Below are 18,941 nucleotides of genomic sequence, written 5' to 3' on the forward strand. Positions count from 1 at the left end.
GAATTCGCAAATTTAAAAAGTTCATGCATTGCATTTAAGAAATCTCAAATTGCGATTTCTTAAATTGTGAAAAACATGATGCATCCCAAATTTGTCAATTGCATTCGCAAGCTGCCGAAAATTGCGATTCGCACCGTTTGCGAATGCAATTGAGAATGATGCATGTGCCCGTATGTATTGCACACGCCTTCGGAGTTTAAGGCACCAATCTCGACGGAGGGGCGTTCCGGAAGGAGGGAAAGTGTAAACTGAACGACCCGCTGTGCCAGTCAAGGCGTTATTTACATCTAGGCAAGCATCACGTTAAGACGAACAGCAAGAAAGCATCCACTTCATCAAGAGGAGGCTTTTTTCTTTCTTCAGGTTTCAGAATAAATAGTCATTACATCATGAGTAATGTGACAGCGGAACTGCTTAAGAGCGACCCCTCCCCCTTTAATTGTTCAGATCCCGCCATTTTTATAAATACGGAGTACGTTTATCTATGGCTTTCAGCAGCACGGCCCGTGACACCCGCTGACGAGGCCTCGAGATTTATTGCCGCTTTAGGTGACACTTTCCAGCAGCACACGTATATGAAAAGGCGTTAATGCGTCCCCGTCGGGGAGAGCTTTCTCTCTCTGCAGGCGCCGAGCAGTGCTCGGCTGAGCCGGTCTGAGGCGAGGGATGTTTTGGAGAGAGGTTTGCTTTGGTGAGAGGTTTCTTCTGGACAGAGGTTTGCCCTGAGAGGGGGCTGTCTGGAGAGGGAAGTGTTTTGGTGAGAGGTTTGTTCTGGACAGAGGGTTGCCAGGAGAGGGGTTTGTCTGGGAGAGTGGATTGTTTTGGAAAGAGGTCGGTATTGGTGAGAGGTTTGTTCTGGACAAAGGTTTGCTTTGAGAGGGGATGTCTTGGAGAGGAGATTGGTTTGAGAAACTTTTCTTATGGATAAAGGTAGCCCAGAGGTAGGGTGACCAACTGGCATGGGTGCAAATTCAGGATGGTCAGTGTGAAAATTCAGGACAAAGGGTCAAAATTCAGGACAGAAGGTCAAAATTCAGGGAACAAAATGTGGGACAAAATATAAGTTTTACAAACCAGATGAGGTAGCACAATAATATATAAGTAAGTAAATAGACAACCAAAATAAATGCAGGTAAAAATAAGTTTATATAAGGTTGAAACAAGCGTGCACTTCTCAATTTTTCAGTATGCGCGCAGCTTTGCAAAGCGGCATCGGCCCCTTGTGTTAATAATCATTAAATAGTATTTTTTTATTTGTATGTTGAAATCTGTCTTTTAAATGTACATTGAAAACGCTGTTAGTTATTTTAATTTTATTTTCTCCAGCATGGCGCCAAGACAAAAGCAGAATGCTTTGCCCTAGTCCCTTGCAGGAGAAGGCACCCCACATGCTGTCACTACAATTGGGCGCATTAGCACTTATAGAATGACAATCAGCTGCCATCTCAGACTGACAATGGGCCACTCCACAGTCCGCTGAAGGCAGCCTCTTCATTTTAAAAGATAATTGCGAGAGGCCCCGAGTGAAATCTTTTAAACTCATGGGGCCTCTCGCATGGGAAACAGCATTCCTTACTGAAATTTCCCATTTCGATTTTAGTATGTCTGTAATTAAAGGCTTCGTCCTAGTCAGTGGATAAAATATCAACTCTAAAAGTTCATTCAAAACATGGATGTAAATTCAAACATGTTTTATTTATTTATTTTATTTTCAAGAGTTTTTTTTTATATAGCGCTGGCTAGACCCGGAGGTATCAGAGCGCTTTACATGTACATCAGATCATAGTTACAGGTTACATCATAACAAAGGTTACATAGTTCTTAGAGCATGGCCACATAACTGGTAAGGTCGAGATAAACAATAAGCACAAATACGTAAGGGGAGAAGCAGGCAAGGTGAGAGATTCCTGGGAGGGGGGGTTGGAGCAGGGGAAGTAGACAGATAATGAAGGCGGGAAAGAGGAGGTTAGGGTGAGAGACATAGCATGGGAAGAGGAGGGGAAGGGTGACTGGTACACAAACCGGTAGACGAGTCAAGGCAACGTCCAAAGTCCAGTATGCTGTGATCCCAGGGGAAGTGGTATCCCTTCCCTATCTCTGTTGCGAGAGGCTCCCTTTGCGCAGTGGACTCTCTCAGAGAGGTCTCTGAGACTCCAAGGCCTATATACTGGATCCTTTCCCAGAAAGGGGAGAGGGAGTGCTTTGGCAAGGGGTGCCATACCATACCTCAAGTGTGAGTGGCTCCCTTGGCGCAGTGGACTCACTCAGCGGGTTCGCTGAGACTCCAGAGTATAAATATTGGATCTTTCCCCAACAAGGGGAGAAGGAGTGCTTAGTCAAAGGGCACAAAGGACAGGGGGCTAGGCAGAGTGGCAGGCAAGGGGAGAGAATTCGGGGGAGAGGGGATAGGAGCTAGGGACGAGACAATGAGGAGCATAAATGATAACAGCATTAAGAAGAATGTGGGTGGTCCTGGCCTACAAACAGATGTGTGCAAACATGTCTCTTGTATATTCTGCTACAACTTTATGAATATTTTCCTAACTTTTGGGCTTCACGTATTTGACCAGGTTTGGGAAGATTTGCAAATTAACAAATTGGAAGATAAAAATAAGGTAGGTGTAGGGTAGAACATTTCAGAAAAAAATACTATGCAAAGAATTTGTTAACCAAAATATTTTGGGAAAAATTTGTTGCAGGCCAAACCAAAGTAGGGTTTCGATCTGTTAATGTGTCTGACTACTTGGCCCTTACTTAGAGTTTATTGGATGTGATACGTCTTCAAAACATGATGGATATCCAGTATGCCATATTATAAGGGCTGTAGGCTATAATGCACATGTAATAGGGAGAACGGTACATCTGCCACGCTTGTGATGGAGTATCCTGTCTGCCAAACTATGAATAAGGCTTTTAGGGGCATATGTAGGTAATTTCCATTTTGCGATTCCCAAATAGCGATTTTTAAGGAATCGCTATTTGAGAATAGCAAAATGGAATGTAGATAAAAATCCGCAATTTTTTTGCGAATCTTTAACATTCCTTATTTGCGATTAGCAAATTGCGAATCGCAATTAAGGAATGAGTGTCCCATTCATTCCTAAGGCCCATAGGAATGAATGGGGATACATTCTCAAATTGCGATTTTCTGTGTGAAAATCGCAATTTGAGAATCGCAATTCCAAGGGTGCCAGGGTGTCCAAAGGACACCGGTTGCACCCCTGGAATGTGCTTGTAAGTACATGTGGCGCATATACATGCCCTAAGGACATGTCTGTGCGCCACATGGCACTTTGAATTTTTTAAAAAAATGCATTTTTGAAGGAAACCGTAAAATACCATCTACTTGAAGTAGGTGGTATTTTGCGATTCCTTATGCAAAAATCGCAATTTTTAAAGCACCCCTACATAGCATTTAAGGAATCGCAAACTTACGATTCCTTAAATGCTATTAGCAAAATAAGGAATCGCAATTTTTGCGATTCCTTATTTTGCTAAGTGGCACCTACATATCAAAATGCTGTTTGCTATTTGCAAATGCCGAAATTCTGCGAATTTTGGCGTTTGCAAATCGCAAACGGCTACCTACATATGCCCCTTAGTTTCCTATCCCTTTAAGCACTGGCCGCATTAAGCTTGTATTCTGTGATGGCAGTCATGGAGAAGCTTTCTCTTTTGATATAATCAGGCCTTCCCATCTTTTTCATTATGGTTGCGACTGCCACAGCTTGTTTGACAAAACCCTAATAAACACCTGGGAAGCTAGACTGGGCTTTCCTTCTTGCTGGTGTAGCGATTCATGATCAGCCTCCAAATCCACTGATTTGATTTAATACTCTGCATTTATTCGTTGTCGTCCTGCAGAGTTGAACCAAGCTATGATATCAAAGGAGAACCAAAGCGTGATATCAAAAGAATATCAGAACTTTGCAGATGTTTGCGGTGGAAAGGAGGCAGATGCCTTTCCACTGAGGATGGCTCACCTCTGCAGAACTGATTAAGAGTGAATTTTCAGATGCTGTTCACGAAGTTTTGGTTCTGCTTGGTGCTGTGCAATAGGTAATGTTTGAGCACTTTAATCAATTCAATTTCAATTTTGTTACTTTATTCGGTTAAACAGCAATAACCATAAAAGTACACAACATGACAATTCATTACAAAGTAGTATCATACATAATACATTATAAAAAGACAATTTTATCCTTAAAAGACTATTAAAATTCATCCATACAAATTGATTTACGTAATATAAGAACTTTTTTTAAAAATTCAGAGATAAGTGCAACAATTAATATTGTATCCATTCTCTGCAATTCTAAAAATGCTGGGCGGCATCGCATTAAATTCCTTTCCTTTAAAATTGGGATAATTAGTTTCCTACAGGGTAATGTATAAAATTTACAAAAAAATAAAATATGAATATCCGATTGGGCTGAAGAATCATCGCATGGGCACTCAACTAAATCATGGGACCAAGTATTCATAACAGGGAAACTCACGAGTCTAAAAAGAATATTTTACCTGAAACGTGTCAGGACAAACCTCTCATAGTTAGACATATTTAGAGTTAAATATGGCTGTAGTTTGCCCTGAGTTAATATCAGTTGGTGTAAACATACAGTCTTTTTCTTTACTTCCTCATTGACTCTTTTCTCTTCTAAGTACTCCATACATTGTTTTTGCAATATCTTTCTCAGGATATTAGCTATTGTGAGAGGATCATCATAGTAATTTTGGCAGTCAATTTCAGTAAGGAAACATTTCACATAGACAAGCCACTTGATCCTATTCACAGAACTTTAAACAATATTGTTGGTCTACGTTTGCTAAGGTTTTTTCTATCTATCCTTGCTTTTAAACCTGGTCTTTAGAGGAGGGCATATATACTATGATGAACTTACTCAAACACCCTTTATTAGTTACTCACTTAGAATGAGAGATCCCACTACTGTCCGGCAGTGATTGTATCAAGCGGCCAATTAAGATATTGTCAGATTGTCACAATTATATGTAGTAACTTGGTGAGGTCCAAGTCTAGCCCCGTCAGTGCGTGGTAGGTCATGTCCACAGGTTATTTCCTGGAGAGACATGGAGATGAAAAGGGCATCCCTTTTTTCAGCATCCAACTCGGTTGTGGCCTGTTGCTGTATCATGAATGATGCAGTGTTCTTTAAAGAGGTGTGGCTTCAACACTTTACTGAATTGGAGAAGGGCTGAGGTAACCCTGGTGGATACCTGGATGTCATTGCAAATCTGAGATGCATAGAAAAGGCTTTTTTCCGCTTTTCCACTTCTTAGTCTGCAGTCTGATGGTGTCCTGTCTGCAGGGGTTGCGAGAACCACGAGCGATGGTGAGCTTGTTTGCAAGATAAACAGGGGCGCAGGTCATGATGGCTCTGAAGAGGGTACAACAGGTTTCCTAGCAGTCAAGAGGAGTCAGTAGGCTTCCATTGCAGGAGCCACTTGTCATAGTTCCTTGCAGGTTTAGCTTGAGCCGAGATTAAACTAGGTCCAGGCAAGCTTTTTTTTAATGCAATCCTGATGCCAGTGGACTCCAGATTACCATAATTTATATACCCTTTGATGATTTTTGCCCTCTTATGCATGTGGTTTTTCTTGTGGAGGTTTGAGCAGAAAATGTCTAGGGGACCATGTATTGAGTAGGCCTGGGCGGTGAACTTTGCTCCGTTCACAGAGTTTGCAGAGTTTTCTGCACTCCGCGAAGCTCGTGGAGTGCAGAAAACTCCGCTTCGCGATGTGCAGCGGAGTTTTTTCCCGGCTCGCGATGGCAGACGGTAAGTTTGCGATTGCGAACGGTAAGTTTGTGAGCGCGAGCTGACGCTCGGGTAGAATTTCTACCAGAGCAGCAGGAATACCTGCACAAACTGCAGTTCGCACTGCACTCTGGAACTTTGCAGAGTTTTTTTGTAACTTTGCGGAGTTCCGCATAGCAAAACTACGCGAACTACGTCCAGGCCTGGTATTGAGGTTTGCATGCACTTTGCTAACAATGTCCACCTGGTGACCTTGGCCACTGTATTAAAAATACACTGAGATGCTTTGTTTGATTTGGGCAGCCAAGCTCATGCCTCATGCACATTTTTCAGACAGACAACTGCCAAGCAAGATTTGCTTAATGGAAACAATATTCCATGTGTCAATCATGTTTCTTACAGTTAGGCACCAGGAGTGTTTGGAAAACGCTTCAGAAATAAGCATGAAGGTTTGTCGTTGGAAAGAGAAGCAAATTCATGTTGCAGCGATACATTTCATGAAAGGGACCAGATGTGTCCTCTGCTCTGCGTAGAATGACTCACTCGAGGCTCTTATGGGGAGTAACGGGTACATTTGAGCTACATAATGCGCACACTGTGGATAAAAGGCTGCTCTTGAATTTGGAGTTCCAGAGGCGGCCTTAGGCATGTGCAAGCTGTGCACCTGCACAGGGTCACCAAACCCCAGAGGCCACCACTCCAATATACATGCTTAATATAATAATCCTCTGAGGATGGATACATATTTGCGTGGCGGCCCCTGGCAGGGATTTGGCAGCCTCTGGCTTTGTTCCACTTCCAAACACCTTTCTGAGCTCCGGGGGGCTCTGCCCCACCCGGACCCCCTCTTCTGGGGCCCCCTACCTACGGTCCCTGCTCAGGGCCGCCATAAGCCTAGAGCCGCCCCTGAGGGGACAAATGCATTTGAGGAAAAAGAGAGCAGCTGTGTCTTGCACCCAATGAAACGGCCCCAGAAGGTTCAGAAAAAAGGAAGGCTGGGAGAGGCTTTCATTGGATAGCCATGGGTTCGGAGGTACAATGCTAGAGACCTTATTCAATCTCCCGCGGAAAAAACCCTATTCAGGGCTATACATGGGGCGGTAATAGATGATTATCTTGCATTCCGAGGTCTGAAACTCAGAGAAGTGCCGTGATAGTGAATCGATTTAATACAATGGTGCATCATCCTCATTGTTTACGTAGCGGACCCACAAGGAGGTTTTTGTATAATTATTAGGTTTTGATAACTTCTATAGCCCATCCGCCCTAGGGGATCCTTCTGGGCTATAGATGAAGTGGAAGTTAAGCACCACTAGGTAATTAGCTTAAAGTAATTCGTGTGTGAGCCCTCAGAAGGATTCTGGTGGGGTTGGACCAATATTATGGGACTTTTTTTTATATTTTATTAGAAATGGGAACATCTGTTCACAATCCCACATGCTACGAAACTAAGTGGAAACCTGTATTTTAGGAATTAATTTTATATACTGCTTTTGTAGAAAGGATAATATATGTATTCAAACAAGATCTCAATCCACTATATCCTATCGATTGTTTTTCCACATTTTGCAAAAAATACTGTATTTAATTGTTCGGCTGAGCTGCATTTTAGATGTAAGTTAAATGAATGTACTTTGTTTGCTTATGTGAGTGAACAATATTCTGACAGCACATTCTTTTATCTGTCTTATTGTATCTCGGTTTTACGTTTTATGGCATCTTTTGTCAAATAAAGTTTAAATTATATATACACCGTACCCAGTTCTGTCAGTATTAGCAAGTGTGCAGTTACCATCTGGGATTTCATGGAAACAGAATTGAGCTCATGTACAGCATAGGTGAGCAATGCTGACTCGTGACGCCCAGAGGAATATGTGTTGTTATCCCGCAAGACATTACCCCGCATACCATCACCCCGCATTTTTTACAACGCAAGTGCAATTACTACGCAATACCATCACCCCGCAAACTTTCACTCCGCATATGACTTTACCATGCATGCCATTACAACACAAAGGCATGCGTGTTGAAGGCATAAACTGTGTAAAAGTGCTTTACCTATATATATATATATATATATATATATATATATATATATATATATATACATACATATATATATATATATATCAACACATATATATGTGTGTATATTACCCAAAATTGTTAAAAAAACTCATACCACCCCAATACCTATACACACTTAAATCTTAAATTACCCTTGGCACCCCAAAACCACCCTTTACCCTAAAATTACCCTGCACACCCCAAACCCACCCTGATCTCTAAAAATACCCCTGCACCCCAAATCCCTAAACCACCCTGACCCCAAAAAATACCCCTGCACCCCAAAACCCAAACAAACACAGAAAAGTAAAAATACCTCTGCACCCCAAATCCTAAACCCACCCTGTACCCTAAAAATACCCCTTCACCCCGAATTCTAAATGCACCCTGAACCCTAAAATTACCTCCTACACCCCTGCACCCCAAAACCCTAACCAACCCTGACCCCTAAAAATACCTCAAACCCCTAAACCCTAAAAATACCCCAGTACCCCAAAACCTAAACCCTAAAAATACCCCAGCACCCCAAAACACAAACATACACTTAATCCTAAAATTACCCCTAAAACATATACCCCTACACCCCAAACCCTATACTTACCTTATACTTATATATAAAAAAAATATGCTTTTACCATTCATGCATTTACAACTAATTTCGTTGTAAAAGCATGCGTGGTAAAAGCTTATAAAATCTAATGCCATGCGTTGTAATGGCTTTGCAGAGTATTGGTAGTTGCGTTGTCATGGTATGAGGGGTGATGGTATGTGAGGTAAAAGATTTGTTGTAATGGTTGTTTACCGTCCAGAGCCATGTCAGATTTACAAGATGTCGCAACGGAATACATTTCCTATGATTAATCTAAGAGGAATAATTTACATCGACAGTTATCATACACATCTGGCATGGATTCGGCTCTCCTGTGGCAATAGTGGCCGCCTTTGCTAAACACTCATGGCAGAAGGTCATGGAACATGGTAGACATGTTCAATGTGCATTGGAGGTCTTGGCTCACTGCTGGAAGTGAGATGCCTACTTCATATCTATTGATCATCAGGTCCAGTGCCAACTTCATCAACTTCTTCTCTGCTGTCTCTTTTCAGTGCGCTTCGACAGCTGCAACACCACCATGAGCATGGGGTTTGAGACGAACAACGCCGACTTCAAGGTGGGCCCTGATGGCACTGTGTTCGCTGTCCACCGAGTACATATCCCCTCCAAGCAAGCGGTGTTTCTGGTGGCCGCAGAGGCTGAGGACCACCAGACCCCTGAGAAGTGGGAGGTTGCAGTTCGACTATTGGTGGATGAGAAGAAATCAAACCATAGTGCTCATAAGGTAAGGGGCATCTTTACAGTTCGCGAATCCTCGTAGAGCTGTGTTTTGTCGTGTACTCATGTCTGTAGGTGGCATCCGCGGCCCGTGCAGGTAAGAGCCGTGGGGACCAGTGGGGGGATTTTCGAGAGAAAATTAAATAAATAATTCATTTTCCCTCGTCATCGTCTGTCGAAATCCCCCCCCATTGGGTCTCGCCACTCATACATGCATGGGGCGCGGCTGTTAGGTGGCGTTTGCAAAAGGCGCAAGATTGGTAACGGACAACAAAGCCAAAATGTAGATAGACAACAGGTGCTGAACAGTTATGTCGGACGTACCGCCCTGTTTCCACCCTGCTTGTATGTCTCTCAATTAGAAGTGTGCTAAGTTTATTTTCCCGCCATTGAAGTTATGCAAAGTTCTTGATTTTTCCCTTGATCAAGGTTGTGACGTAACCTGATTTAACTTTGTTTTATTCTGCATTGTAAGATAATTTTCACAGCATTGCAAAATAATTTTCACTCATCAACACAGCCAAAATTGTATGCAGATTATTTCTCAGCAAGCATATATTTTACAAAGATTTGTGCACAGTGGCAAATGTTTGCAGAGTTTGAAACCTTAAAAAATTATGACGTCTGCCATACAAATAACATTGGACAGACTGAAGAAAAAAAATAACTTTATGCGCCCAAGCCTCAAGCTGAGGCATGATGAGGTTATAATCTGAGCAGTGGCAGCTGCCACCGAGTAGCACGGGTGGGGCGGGTGTGTGGAGGGGGTAGAAAAATACATGTTATGTTATGTTAGGGTTTTTTTGTAAAGCGCACGTACGCCCGTGGGCTTCATGGCGCTGCTGAAGGAAGGAACATAACATAACAAATCTACTACGGATATGCTTGCTTATATAGCCAGGTCTTAAGAGAGAGCCTGAAAGTCAAAAGATCTGGGCTTTGCCTGAGAGTCAGCGGAAGAGAGTTCCACAAAACAGCAGCTAGGTGGTGAAAACAGCTACCACCCTGGCGTTTCCTGTTGTAAGAAGGAACAATCAAGAGGTCTTTATTGGAGGAGCGAAGATTCAAAATGGGCTTGTATCTGGTGACCAGCTGAGTGATGAACTGTGGCCCTGTCACATTAAAAAGCTGCTTACCTTATTGCCAGACCACTCACTCATGTCGTCCACTTCTGTTCCTGCTTGAAGCAGCAAGCACAACCAGGCTCCCCTAAACCGATACCATGCTGCCATGCAGCATTGTGATTGGTCTGAGCACCGTGGTTCGGATCTCAGAAATACAATGGGAGCCTGTGCATGTTCTTCACAAGGTTGTGTATTACATCCTGATGGGGAAAGTGCAAAGTGCGCATGACTGTTTGGCTGGGCCAAGACAGCCGGCCAAACATTCATGTGCACTTAAGTGCCTACCAGTCCTCCCCTTGCTGGCTGTGATGACAGCCAAGCCCCAACTTGTCAACCTGCCCAACAATGAAAAAATAAAATGATAATAACCTAATGTTGTTTTATTTTTCCTTTTTCCACTGCGCAAAATGCAGTGAGGCGGCGCACCTCCGGCTTAGCGGAGGAGCCGCCGCTGTATATGAGAGGCCTGGAGTCCCCAATGCACTGGTTAGATTACAACTCCTCAGTGGTTAATTTGTAAAAAAAAAAAAAAAGTGCTGCGGCTCTCGTCGGGAGGCAGCTTTTCTCCTGTTGGCGCCGACTCAAACAGGACCACCACCATGAAATGTCTTTAACTGGTGCTCGTGAACAGCGCCGGTGTTGATGATTACGTGCTGGTGCTGAGACCTGGAAACCACCACTGCAACTCCTAGCCTACAACTCAAGGCGTATTTGCATTTGAAGCACCGCGTGGTGATTAAAGAGGTTCTCATTTATATCTGTAATCTTTGACACAGGTTGTACTTTTAGCAGCTGCAGACACTTGTAGGAGGGGCAAGACCTTTCTCACCGCCCCCTATCCAGGCGCGCAACACCCATTGTGCTCACGGGGCTTCAGCCTCCCCCGTCGTGTGTGTTAGCCCGGTCTGATACAGCTTTGCGGGCTGGTGACTTTTCTAATTGCAGCCGCACCCGAGTACTTAACAGGTCTTTAAAAGATCATTTACTTGTAAATTAGGCGTTTGTTGTGTTTTCACCCCTTCTTTCAGTCACTCTGTCTATGGTTGGAAGAATTAGCCCCCCCCCTCCCGAAATATTTTTCAGCCCCCCCCCCCCGAAATTTGGCTCTAGTTGCCCGCCTGCCCCTATCCCTCCATCACTCTCTCTTCTGTTTATTTCTAGAGTATTTTGTGCAGCTATGTCTTACCCTTGCAAGCCTGAGGACCCACACAGCTGTACTCCCAGAAGGCTCTAGAAGGGAAATTGCATATTAGTGCACTATGACATCGGATTGCTGCATTTTTTTTTAACTTAATCTGAACTTTGGTTCTACCTTTAAGTTTTCTAAATATGTAACCATAAGTAGGTTTATTCACAAGGTGGAAAGAGAGAAATGAGACACATGAATGAAGACAAATGAGCGGGAGGTAATGATTACTGGAGTGACGGATAGATAAAGCGAGAGAGAGCGGAGAGGCTGGTTAATTTACTGAAAGCTGTAATTGGACTGAGTGAAATTGAGACGATAGTGGTGGAGCGGAGAAGGCTGTAAGTAGACGTACGGAGAAAGATTGATAATGCCAGTGAAAAGTAGATAGTGTGTTTCAGCGATTGCAGGTCTGGCGAGAGACAGGGAAGAAGATTGCGCGGTAGTGAACGAGATCTCTAGTGGTACACGAAGACACCGAAGCAGAGAGCGATAAAGAGAGAACGAAGAGGTGGTAGACAGAGACAGACCAAAGTAATCAGAGGAAGGTGTAATAATGAGGTCTGCATGGAGGTGGAGTGCGATGTATGTCAATAAAGTGAGGGAATGACTGGGGCGGGTGCAAAGAAGAGACAGAGATGCAACGTTAAACCCCAGGAGAACGGGACACTGGGTAGGAGGTGGTTCTGTAATACCCAGACTGCTCAAGCATTGGTCTGGAGTGAGTGCATCTGAGTCTTGGTCAACTTCTCTGTCTCCAAGGCATGTGCCTGCTTTATGGCATGTGTTACTAATGAGGCTTTTATATGCCTTACAGGGTTGTTTAACCCCTCCCATGCTCATGACGAGCTGAGCTCGTCATGAGCCATGGTTGCCGTGTGGTCATGACGAGCAGAGCTCGTCATAACGGCTCCAGCGCTCGCACGCGGGGCTAATTCCCCGGCTGTGCTGAGCGTTCCAATGAACCGGGTGTGGCTCATGACGAGCTGAGCTCGTCACCAGCATCGGGGCGCTGTGCGCGCCCCTCAGCACAGCGGGGGAATTACCCCCACGGCCAAGGGGTTAATCAATAACATGACACAGCACAGTGCCAGGGATAGGAAGTGCCTGCTCACTTTGTTGACAAAGGACACTGCTTTGTGCAGTTCAGCTAGCCCTAGACCACCACTCATGACGGAACGCTGTGAAGCTGCCGCATACACGCCACAGGAGGATAAACATTTGTTTGGGAAAGATACGGACCCGCAAACAGGAATTTCATTAAAAAAAAAGAACAGACTACACTGGGATTGTGCATAAACAGGCTAGGACTATCATTGAACGCAGTGAGCATTCAAATTAAGCCCTGATGAAGTTGTGATTGCAACGAAACGTGTTGGCTAATGCAAAGTTGAATAAAGCCCTCGTATAGAGCATGATTGAGCACAATGACTGGAGATTGAATTATTATACACTGCGTATGCCATAAGGATGTATAGATTGCCCACCGCTCATGCCCACCCCAAATTCCTGTATGCTGTGAATAAATTCCAGTAGAAATTATTTTGAACTTCTCAGCATGGTCTTCTACAAAGTACCAGCTATGGATGTTATAAAGTGCTTGGAGACCACCTCAATTTCATGTGTGCACTATAAAATTCTCAAACGTGCTTGACCCATATAGGGGTTAATCATAGGGTTGAAAGACGCAGTTGACAGCAACCAGGGGTGTACAATGTACGTAAGTTTCTGGTTTATTTCAGCGAGGGAAAATCACAGTACCGGTGCAACATTAAGTCCATCACAGGCATCAGATAATGGTGCCACTACAAATGGTCAAAACAGGGCACTGGATTGCACCAAATAGCTTTGATGAGATGGTAGTCTTGGACAAAAGTGAAGGAAAAGTGAAACGAAAGCAGATCAGGAAGGGGTTAAAACGTAGGGAAGAAGACTGGTACAAAAACCATGTCCAGCAAGGTAAAAAAAATAGAAAGAGATGAGAAAAGAGAAACACTTCCCACATTCTCCAATGATCCAAAAATGCTGGATAGGACCCTATGAGAAAGACCCAAACCTGTATCCATAAGGCTGTGGCTGCTTAACAATAATTATGCATACCCAAATCTCTTTCTCGGTTGGATTACAGAACATTTTTGGGGCACACCCAAGGCCACTAAACCCAAGCCCGCAGCCATCAAGCTCTTCACCACTTTGCTTTTGGATGTATGTGTTGGTCACTGAATTATTGACAATTATACTGTTTGGCCATTCCTGGCCAGGATATTTCACCATTCCATGATTTAAATAGTTGAACTCTGAAACATTTTTCCAAAACAAATGGTGCTTTTTACAGAGATGTGTGACTAGAATACATTGATCAACAGTCTTACATTATCATGAAGCTAGAACTATTAGAGTTCTGGGACCATAACTCTGGAGTAGTTATGCCCACGGCCGAGGTTCCAAACCAGAATCTTTAAAAATAATAAGACAATCAGGCTAGCTTGACTCCAGTGGCATGGTGAGCACAGGATCCATATCTGGGCAATCACGTCCCACTCGGGGGAAGGGTATCCCCAGATGTGGGTCATACAATCCCATAATCACTGCTCCACTGTTTTCAAGCTAGCATGGCTGATGAGGGGTGATACCCCGAAACTGGTCCCATGATGCTAGTTTCCCGGTCTGTGAAGGACCTGGCTTGGCAGGTTAGGCTGGAATGGTCCCATGTGTGGCAGAGTCAAGACTGATTTTGACATGGCTGGGCCCAAATTGGTGTGCCCTGGTGAGCAACAAAACAATGGATAAAACCCAGATCTTTGTTACAGAGGGTGAATGTTTGCATTGTTCAGCAATCCGTCCATCATTTGTTTTTGTTTTTTCTGCATATCCTGATGGTCTATCAACAGGCTGCTGGGTCTTCCTGAGCTAGAGTGAGAGGGAAGAGACACTTGCACCTGAAAAGGGCTATGGCTGTCCCTGCACAAAGAGTTGCACACCAGTGTGTCTGGAGCCAGGGCATGGTCTTGTGCACTACAATGACGTTTTGAACTCTCCCTACTTCAAAAGCTAAACAGGTATACATATTAGACCATATATTTATCAAAGAGAACTTGCTATGAATGACTTGTTTATTGGACTCTGAAATATCTTTTCAGGAGGCACCTGTTAGGTGTCTTCATGAAACCCTCACCCATCAACCTAGTGTGCTTCAACGTCTGATTACAGCGAAGCAGATCTTTTACTGAGTGTGCTGTGTGGTGGAAAGTGAAGCACTTTTTTATGGTCCTGAGGAAAGCCAGCATTAAGAAAAGGCACTGGCTGAAACATGTCGACCAACACAGGATGTAGGAGGTCGTAAGTCCGCCACCACAACATCCATTTGCCTTGTTTTTAACCGCTGACAGAGGCCCATTTATTAAAATGTAATTAACCCTCGGGTATTGGGACCACTGCCAAGCCGTTTTAATCTCACTTCACTTTCCATCACACTACACACTCAGTAAAATACCTGCTCCGCTGTAATCAGGCGTTGAAGCACACCCGGGACACATTAGGTGTCACTGGGTGGGCCCGATGATGAAGCATGCCACCAACCAGGTTGATGGGTGAGGGTTTCATGAAGACACCTAACAGGTGCCTCCTGACAAGATATTTCAGAGTCCAATAAAAAAGTCCTTCATAGCTAGTTCTCTTTGATAAATATATAAATCCTTGGGGATACGGACTAGCTACCTAGTCCCCTCTCTCTCTCTTGATACGCCAATACATATTAGACCACCAACAACATTCACTCAGAACACTTCTGGAGCTGAGGACATTCTACCACGAATAAGAGCTGTTGTGCTACCAGGAGGGACTGCCCATTTTCTCCTTTCTTTGCTGTGTTGGCCTGCTGCTTCTTGCCTGGGAGTGAGAGGACTGGACTTGACTCCCTATATCCTGCATCTCTAAAGGTTCTCCAAGGGCTTGTTGGGCTTGCCTCCTGTTTTTGAAGTCCCAGGGATATCAAAGACTTAATCTTCATATTGCTACCAACACCTGGGCTCATGTGTTGTGAGTCCTACTATGCCAAGTGGTACCAAATCCAGTCCTCAGCCCTTGGAAGTGAGCGTTTCGGGCTGCAACCCAAGAAACCTGCATTGATCGGAACCTGCGCATATTCCATTGATCCTGACGCATCGCCATTGCCTGCACTGGAGCCACGGACACCGCTTGCCGAGTGTGCAATACAACAACTGTGACCTCCTACGCAGCCTGAACTTAGGCGACGCAGCGCCTCTGCATTACCACTGCTGCCCGGACACCGCATTGCAGGACCCCGACGCTACCCAGCGGTTCAACATTGATTCATCTTCCCGACTTTGGAAACGACGCATCACCTTCAACAGTGACACATCCCCTCGTTTGCTCGACGATTCGTCCCTGAGCTTTGATTTATCCAAGGTACTGTCAGCCGGTCGGTGTGACTCCTGTGTGTGGCCCGCGCTCCATTACTGTTGTATTGAACTTTTGGATTTGCCCCAGTCAAACGCAACCAGATAGCCCCGCTTAGTACTACTGATTTATGAGCACTGTGTTTCGAATTTAGTGTGTGTGTGTGTGTGTGTGTGTGTGTCCCCGCCTTAGTTTAGCCTGACTTCTCTGTGCCAAGGTAACGGAAGTTACGCACAGGTAAACCTTTAGTATGTACTACACTTACCCTGACTGGATTTGTGGTTCCTGCTTGGACATGGTTAGTACCTCTGCCAACCAGAAACACAACTTTTAAGAGACAGTCTTATTAATTTTAGTTAACATTGTATTCATTTTGACACAGGCCATATTCATTTGATGAGGTGCCCCATCCGTTTAAACATGTTTTATATTCATGTCAACCCTTGTTTTATTCATTTCGATGTAGGCTATATTCAATAGAAAATGTCTCATATTCTTTTCAGTGCATGCTATATTTTTTAAATACATTTTATATTTATTTCAGAATATGTCATTCATTTTAAGCATGTCAAATAATTCTTAACTGAGGTCCTATTACTTTCAACGCATCTCATATTCATTTCACTGCATGTCATATTCATATCCGCTTAAGCCATATTTATCTTATTACGTGTCATATTCCAGTGAAGAGTGGTCATACTCATTTCAATATATCACATTATCTCTTTAATATATCTAAAGTTAATTTCAAAGTGGATCATATTGATTTTAACGCATTTAAGCATAGATTATATTAATTTTATCAATGGTCATATTTATTTTAAAACGTTGCATAACATTTTAATCCATCTCATAGTCGTTTCATTTCAACACACAACCTACTAATTTCAGGGTGTGTCATTTTCCTGTTAATATCCTCTATTTTGATTTCAGTGCATATCACATTAATTTTAGCGTAGATCATATTTGTTTTAACTCGTTTCAGCAAATTGCATATTCATTTGAACACATGTTTCAATGTGGCTTTTGGTTATTTCAACATATCTCGTGTTAAAGTTCACATGTTGTAGTTATTTTAAACGGTATCATATTCATTTCAATACGAGCCATATTTATTTAAATGCAGGTCATATTCATTTTAACACCAGTCATATTCATTACAATATGTGTCATGCTCATTTCAGGGTGTATAATATTCTTCACAACTGGTATTATATTCACTTCAAGTGCTATATAAATATTTTAACGTGCGTCATATTCCTTTCATTGAAGGTTAGATTCATTTAAAATATCATCATATTCATTTCAACATGTGTCCTACTTCTTTTAACACCTGCCTCTCACTTCCGCAATTATCATACTCATTTTAATGCGCCATATTAAGTTCAGCGTTTGCTATATTCTTTTCATTATAGACTATATTCTGGGTTTGCTGTTTCATATATTGATTCTGCCATGTATCATATTGGTTTTGAAATATGTTATATTCATTTCGGTTTGTGTTATTTTCTTTTTACTGTGTGTTGTGTATTTCAGGGGGTGTCTTATCAGTAGAGCAGGAATTTTGACATGAATGGCTTCCCATATTACTCTCTGATGATTTCTTTCTCCAGGATGTCCCGTGGGCAAGATTTCCAGAAACAGGAGATTGGCAGAAATGCCAGATCATGTTTGAGCTGCTTGTAAAGTTTTGGAGGCATTTTCTCAAACTTTGTGAAGGAAAAACATTGCAGGCTCACACACACCTTTGCAAAGGTTAAGAAAAATTGTGTGGAACTTTGCAAATATTTTCGGTTTGCCACATCCTAGTGCAAACCATGCCTTTTCTGTCAATGTATGACACACATATCTTTATTTAATGTTAACAAAAAAGCTACATCTATGGAAGGAGGTGTCCGAGAGGTCCACAGACAATGGTCTCAGCTGAAGTTGCCAGCTGAGTGCCAGTTCAAGGTGAACCTCAGGCTGTGGTGCATTTAACAAGGGTTGAAGTTGGGGTGTTGGAATGTAGCTTTGCTGCAGGCTTTGGGTGGGACTCCAAACAAGGCATTTGACACAGCTCTCAGGTGGATGGGTCTCACCATTCTCCGAACTGCACCTTGGTGGCAGTGGGAACATGTCCCACTGCCACTTTCGAAGCAGCCCCAGTGTTTTTGTATTCAGGCGCTTTCCAAAGGATGGAACTTCCGCCTTTTGTTCTCGAATTTGGGGCCATATTATCAAGAAAGGGCGATACATTATCGCCGCTTTTATCGGCAGGAAACTGCCGCTAAAGCGTCGATAATGGGCTTGATAATATGCCCTTGTGAATTCCCATAGAAGCCCAGGTTTCTTGATAATATGGCCCCACGTTCATTCACAAATTTGCGCAGCTCTTACAGCAACTTGCCCGAATATCATGCCTGCCATGATGGGGTGAAAATAAAAAACAAATTTGTTATCCATTCGGTTGCAGAGATGTACCCTGACATCGAAGAGCCCTTAAGGGTTTGCAACAAGAGGGGAATTGTTAATAGAAGTAGTTCGAACCATTCAGATGTATATCACTACATGTTTTGATAAGCTCTGCGAAGCCATGAACATGCTTTTCAAATCACATGAAAGCAGCATGTACGTGGAATGTCCTTGGGAAGCCATTAAGGGGTGTAAACATTGGGTTCTTTTACAAAAGATCTGAGATGAGTCAAAGTGAACAAAAAGCAGCGGATTAAACATTCAACAAAGCAGCTTCCTGGTCTCTGGGAGCTGTCTGTCATCACCAACGCAAGGGCCTTGGCAAATGGATGCCAATCACTGGTTAGAAGAGAAGGGAGGAACCACAGGTGGCAGCACATGTCTGAAGTGCTCCTTACCAATAAAGGATATTGTAGTGATGTGTTGAATGTTGAGCTGTGTCTGTATAGTAATTTCATTTATAAAGCGCTTACTACCCCTGATGAGGCGTCAAATCACTTTTTCGGCAAGTATCATGCTACTCCGAAACCTAAAAAGGATCAGTGGTGAATTAGTATCATGAAATAGGAGATTTATTCGAGCGGTGG

General features: G+C 43.3%; 1 protein-coding gene across 1 annotated transcript in view; it reads left to right on the forward strand.

The window, feature by feature from the left end:
* The first annotated feature begins 8,951 nt into the window (after nt 1-8,951).
* The window catches only part of CDH4 (cadherin 4), a 748,299-nt gene continuing 738,309 nt past the window's right edge, over nt 8,952-18,941 (forward strand). Inside the window, exon 1 of the mRNA XM_078651582.1 lies at nt 8,952-9,178. Within this exon, the coding sequence (XP_078507708.1) occupies nt 8,972-9,178 (207 nt within the window). The 5' untranslated portion in view covers nt 8,952-8,971. The remainder of the gene's footprint in view (nt 9,179-18,941) is intronic.

The sequence above is a fragment of the Lissotriton helveticus genome, chromosome 7, assembly GCF_964261635.1.
Source record: "Lissotriton helveticus chromosome 7, aLisHel1.1, whole genome shotgun sequence".
Taxonomy (NCBI): Eukaryota; Metazoa; Chordata; class Amphibia; order Caudata; family Salamandridae; genus Lissotriton; species Lissotriton helveticus.